Raw genomic sequence first — 6,385 nt, 5'->3', positions numbered from 1 at the left:
CTACAGGAGTTAAATGAAATCCCCTTGCTCTCTTCTCATTTTGCTCCACACCGCAACATTCATTTCCTTTCCCTTCTTCTTCTCTGTCTTTTCGATAGTTGCTGTTGTGTAGGTGGTACCCGGACTGCAGGAGGAGGAGATTAGGTACAGCACTGGGTTTTCGGTTGCATTTGATTTCTGAAGTGGTACCCATTTTTTTCTGAATTTCCTTTTTAGTTTCGGCCATTGATGATTTGTTTAGTAATGTGTTAAATTGATCCATTTCTATACTTGAAAGTGATCCTTGTTAGTATAATAGTATGCTTGTAGCAAATAATTTTAGCTGATCCTTGTCAGGGTGACATAATAGTAAAAATTAGTCTCTTTGCAAATATATTGTGAACTTGTCTTATGTAAAAGGATGTTAACTGAAACATGAGTTTGTTTACTGTCAAGTTATCTGAATTGTGGTTATTAGATTATGACTTAAAAGAAAACTTATGGATTTCTTAAAAAAAAAAATTTGTGGCATCTGTGCTAATAGTTATGGGATCTGTTCCGTAAAATTGATTTAAGTATTTTGAAACACCCCAAGATAAATTATCTATGTGATTTACATGTTTGTTGAAGAGTGTTTTGCCAGTTCCTGTTGGATTTATTTTTAATGCATGACTATTGCAACAAGGATTCCTTGCTCCATTCCTATTGTATCTCCTATAGCTTGACGGTAGAACTCTGGCTTCATCTTGTAAAACTCTGTGAAATTAGGGCTATGCTCTTGTTGGTTATCTAGGATTTTGGCTACTCAAACCTGGTTAATATTACTAGTATCATCAGAACCGACCCTGTTGAAACCTTTTTGTTTTATTTCTTTTGATTCCTAAGTCATTGGTGTTTACAAAAATTAGAGTGAATTTTAAGGCTGATACTGGTCAGTACCTGTCCTTAATGTGAATCTGGTAAAGTTCTAGTTCCAGAGGCTGTATGGTAAATCCTGACAATTTTGGTATGAATTTGGTATAAATCTGACAGTTTTAGGGACTTTTTTTTTTATTTTCCAGTGTTCTGTTACTTTTCTAGATCAATTATGTTAAGTTCCAGGGTCTTTCCTGCTAAGTTCAGGGTTTGTGAGGGATTGTTTCTGTAGATTTCTGTAAATTTCATAGTTTTCGCATATTAATCCTTGACAGGGACCTAGTTGTAAGAGCATTGCAATCTTGATTGTAAAAGCCAATTTTGATAGGAAATCCATGGAAATACCCATCTTATAGTGTAGAAAAAATGTGTAACAATTTGAAAGAAGAACTTTAATTAATTAAAATATTATTTCTGAAATATTTAGGACGTTTTCTAGGTCAATTGTGTGTATAGAAAATTGCATTTATAGAGAATCAAGTTGCTGATGATCTTGTTGAAACGGACGAATTTGAGTCCCACTATTGTCACCAGAGTTTGCCACACTTGCAGGTGAGGGTCCCATTTATTTATATTATTCTTTTACCCTACATTTTATTTTGCATTTGTCATTTGTTTGAAAACAAATTGTGTATATTGTGTTTATATAGCTTGTGATAGTTAGATTTTAAATTGGATTAATGCATTGCTTAAAATTAGAAATTGATATATTGCAATTAACAAATTATTGGAAGTATTGAACTGTGTTATGCATCAAATATTATTTTCAAATGGATGGTCTGTGTTGGTTCATTAGTCCAATTTTATTGTGATATCGGTATTCGTTGATATGTTTGTTTGTGTTGTGAATATCCAGTGGTTTCTAAGACCAAGTGGAATCCATATGCATTATGTATGAACACACTACACACAACACCTGGTATGTCGGATGTAGGGATGTGTTGTCTGATAGCTTATGGTATATTAGGCCATACCAGTGAATTGTGATAAATTGATAGATTTGTTATTTACATGATTCCAAATAAATTTCTTATGAATTCAACTGTGTTTGGATCAGTCGAACTTGTGTAGCTGCATGTTTTTAATCAACTATGATTTATTTCATGAATATATATTTTTCTTAAATGCGACCTATTAAATTATTCGGATTGTGTATTTACTTACATTCGAATGAAGAATATCTGTGCAATTGAAAAAACATTTCATGTACTTATTGTGTATTTATATATTATATTTATTTTATAAATCTACAGAACAGTAACTGCATGCTGCACAGGGAGATTTTGTCTCTCACCCGTTGTTCCACTTTGTGGGTTAAAATAGAGTTGCTATAGAAAATCATTCTATCATGTTATTTCGTTTTTTTTTTGCCTGTTGCTTTTAGTACTTCTATTGTGGATGGCACATATTTGGATTTGATATTTGAAAAATATAAAAAAATAAATGGCGGTTATTATTATCATCTTATTATCGGTATTGTATATAATGTTATTGAAATGCCTTGCCTATATATGTTATTTGTAACTGTGTCAGGTTTGCTCCACCTTGGTTCGAGGTGTGACAGATAATTGTAATGGCGCTTGGATCCTTCTCTTTTTGTCAAATTGCCACTCCACCAGTGTCAGTTCCTTCTCCTGGACGAGGTACCTGAGCTGGTAGCTAGGCATTATTGTCAACACATAATTAAAATTACATTTTAGATCATTCATTTTGGTACAACTCTTGGTAAAAATCAAGGACAAAATACTCATGCTGAAGTGTATTAAAATGCGGCCGCATATGCTTATGCAGGCGGCAGCCGTGCTCAGAATGCCATGTAGTCCCTCCCATGCAGTTTTGAGCATGCGGCCGCATATGCGGTCTGAATATGCGGATATGCAGATTAAAAACGTAATATGCAGCGCATGTAATTAAAAGTTCATATGCATTATGTGGAGTTTTACTATTCCATCCCAAATTATTGTATTTTTTATATACAATAAGGCACACTTCATGTTGGTTATGTGGAAATAAATTCAACTATATGAATATGAATATATATATATGTGTGTGTGTGTGTGTGTGTGAATTTTTATTTTAAAATCCGCATATGCGTCCTGGCCTTCCGCATGCATGAACAAAACCGCATTTTAAAACATTGGCTGAGATAGTTGTTTTTTGTTTTTTTTAATTTCAGCTCAATTATAAGAGAGTTTAATTCGGCTTCTGTTTCTTTGATTCAAATGAAGCATCATGCACCAGTAAAAAATTGGCAATTAAGATGTCGATATCTACAATGAGGGAGAAAATGAAGATGGTTTGGGTGTGGACAGAGAACAAAGAGGTTTTCTGTGCATCTGTTGAGAGGGGATGGAGCACTTTTCTTTTCCATTCAAAGAACAGACAACTCGCAAATGATTGGTCCTGTAAGCACTTCAATCAGTAAATAGTTAGCCTTTCCTTTTTGATTGATGGTATTGATGATTTTTTATTTTATTTTTATTATTTTTGAAGCAACTGCTGCAATACAACCTCTCTTTCTAGAAGGTTCTCAGGTTATGGATGATCGCCATAAAAGAATTGCACTTTTCTACAATGTTACTACCCCACAAGATCTACAAATTCTAAAACCCGAAGAAATTGAGGCAGACAACATGGTCATAAGTTTTCAGGGTGAATGGCAGGTGGGACCCATGTCCAGGCTTCATATAATTATTCGTTATATTTCATATAACATTGGATATTTATCTTGTTATTCTCAAAAGTTTTTGGTAAATTAATAGGTTATACCAGCAGAAAACGTAGTAGCGGCATTCCAGGGATTTAAGGGGGCTGTTTTGGCTGTTTCAACCAGTTCATCAGATGCTCAAGTGTTTCTTGAGGTTAATTAATTGGATTTTCATGAAGCTCTTTCAATTTTGCTTTATTCTAACTTTTTAAGTTAAATAGGCATTGGATCAAGGTCTTGATGGTGTTGTACTAAAAGTTGACAGCTTAGAAGAAATAATAAGACTAAAGGTTGGTTCTATTTCGTATTACGAACTTCTCTGCATGCCCTTGGGGTTTCTCATTTTTTAATATTTAAAATATAATCAGGGATACTTTGATAGAAGAAATGCAGACTGCACGCGGCTTGAATTAACAAGGGCGACTATATCAAAGGTAGAGGTGGTAGGGATGGGAGACCGGGTCTGTGTAGATCTTTGTAGTTTAATGCATCCAGGCGAAGGCCTTTTGGTTTGTGTACTTCTCTCTTTTGCTTGCTCACACATTTGCACATGCACACATTTACGCGCACATAGACATGCATCCGTTTATTTGGATTTTATTTGTGAAAATATTCCTATTGTATATTTGCAATTGGGCTTTGACTCAAAACAAAGGTGAACTCAAGAGACAACTGACCAAATTGCTTCCAACATGTTTCATGTTAGCTCAAAGAAATCCTTATTGCCATTTGTAGAACTTTTGTTCACAGTATCCTTAGCATTTTAGTCCTATTGGGGCTCGAGTGGGGAAATATTTTAGTTGGAGGGCAAAATTGCCAACATCCAATGATTGTAGCAGTCAGTGTTGCTACAGTCATCTAAAAAAAAATTGGAGTAAATTTCGCTGTAGGTCACTAAACTTTGTTATTTGTCACGAATTGGTCACTCAAGTTTGATTTGTCCCTTTTGAGTTACTCAACTTTGTTATTTGTCTCAATTAAGTCCTTCTATACTTTTCCATCCAAAATTTTAACGGAATATTCTTATTCCATCTAAAAAATTAACGGAATATACTCATTCCATCCAAAATATTAACGGAATGAGCATATTCCATTCAAAATACTAACGGAATTAGCATATTCTGTTAAAATTTTGAATGGAAAAAATAGAGGGACTTGATTGGGACAAATAACAAAGTTGAGTGACTCAAAAGGGACAAATCAAACTTGAGTGACCAATTCGTGACAAATAACAAAATTTAGTGACCTAGAGCGAAATTTACCCAAAAAATTGTATGTGGTAGTTGGTGCCTCTTTAAAGTACCTTAAAATTTTAGCTGCAAATGAAAACTGCTGACAAACCCTTATCTTTCACAATATCAAATCTTCTACGAGTTAGCGATCAAATTCAGAAGTCAAAAGTATAAATATTACATTCAGGTCGGTTCTTTTGCAAGAGGTCTTTTTTTGGTGCACTCAGAATGTTTGGAGACTAACTATATTGCAAGTCGTCCTTTCAGGGTCAATGCGGTACGTTAATTGTTGCTATTTTTTGTTTCCATTTGTTACTAAGTAGGATTGGTTAAAAGCTGGCTGGTAGCAGATTGGTACCAGAAATCTAATATTATGGATATTTTTTATGATTTGGTAGCAGATTTCCTTGTGCTATTCAAGAGTTAATTATTCCTTTTTTGTATGTATAGGGGCCGGTACATGCTTATGTGGCAGTTCCAGGAGGAAAAACAAGTTATTTGTCTGAGCTATGTGCAGGTAAAGAGGTGCTAGTTGTTGATAAAAAAGGGTCGTGGCGAACTGCAACTGTGGGCCGTGTTAAAATTGAATCAAGACCCCTTATTCTTGTTGAGGCTAAGGTTTCTTCTCTTCTTTTACTATTTATTCTCCACCTTTTCATTTCAATGTTTCAATTTACATGACCTATTTTTGAAAATTGTTTGGTGAAGAGGCTAGTTCACTTCATCTCATAATCATATAATGCTTCAGCATAATATAAACATCATAAATACAAATATAGTACCAAAAATGAACGCACTGGGAAACTATTGATTTGACACCGACTGATAAATAATAGAGAAACTTGAAAAATTGATGAACCTACTGAATTCAAGATCAGACACTAACTGCAGTGGAGCTCATTTTTAAATGATTTTATGAGAAATAGAACTAAAATTTTAACTCTAATGTAGGAAGGGGATGAGACATACAACATTTTTCTTCAAAATGCAGAGACAGTTGGTTTGATCTGCCCTTGCAGAGGTAACTTTCCACTTATACTAATAGTTAATTATAAGCTACAAGAAAAAATTTCATTTCTTTTTACCCTTAGTTTCTGTCAATAAGATCACAATGCAAAACCACTAATTCTCATTTCTTTCAACCCTTGCTTGCTTTGGTGATCAGATGACAATGCGAAAACAGTAATTCCTGTAACATCCCTAAAAGTTGGTGATGAGGTCTTGTTGAGAAAACAGGGAGGGGCCCGCCACACCGGAATAGAAATCACAGAATTCATCGTAGAGAAATGATATATCATTATTGTTCATTGTCTAGATAAAATAGCCTATTATGGGAAAAGAAGTAACGATATACATGGAGAAGTCCGGTGAAGGAAATAATAAACTATATGAGGTTTGTTGACAATATAAGGCCACATTTGGCATCTGACATGTATGGTTGCCAACATAACATTGAACATTCTAACAAGACACTGGCTACTAGGCTGTAGCCTGTACCTATTGGCGAGGACTCAGAATTAAAGTTTTCAATTATTCACTTTTTGATGTCAAA

At 34.4% G+C, this 6,385-nt stretch overlaps 1 protein-coding gene across 12 annotated transcripts; it reads left to right on the top strand.

Annotated features, from left to right (window-relative positions):
* On the top strand, positions 1 to 6,273 carry LOC144559509 (3-dehydroquinate synthase). Of its 12 annotated transcripts, none has more exons than XM_078308540.1 (12): positions 1 to 185; positions 1,334 to 1,446; positions 2,459 to 2,537; positions 3,123 to 3,299; positions 3,388 to 3,557; positions 3,657 to 3,755; positions 3,823 to 3,891; positions 3,970 to 4,116; positions 5,021 to 5,110; positions 5,284 to 5,451; positions 5,785 to 5,854; positions 5,999 to 6,273. In XM_078308540.1, the coding sequence occupies exons 3-12, from the start codon at positions 2,468 to 2,470 to the stop codon at positions 6,121 to 6,123; spliced, it is 1,185 nt and encodes a 394-aa protein (XP_078164666.1). In that variant the 5' UTR covers positions 1 to 185; positions 1,334 to 1,446; positions 2,459 to 2,467; the 3' UTR covers positions 6,124 to 6,273. The 12 variants fall into 12 exon arrangements, with proteins under 12 accessions (XP_078164666.1, XP_078164671.1, XP_078164664.1 ...); XM_078308545.1 differs by having other exon boundaries at positions 2,428 to 2,537; positions 3,970 to 4,035; XM_078308538.1 differs by having other exon boundaries at positions 2,428 to 2,537.
* The last annotated feature ends 112 nt before the right edge of the window (positions 6,274 to 6,385 follow it).

The sequence above is a fragment of the Carex rostrata genome, chromosome 9, assembly GCF_964058835.1.
Source record: "Carex rostrata chromosome 9, lpCarRost1.2, whole genome shotgun sequence".
NCBI classification, from domain to species: Eukaryota; Viridiplantae; Streptophyta; class Magnoliopsida; order Poales; family Cyperaceae; genus Carex; species Carex rostrata.
The sequence above is the reverse complement of the archived record's forward strand: the minus strand, read 5'-3'. Positions and strand labels throughout refer to the sequence as shown.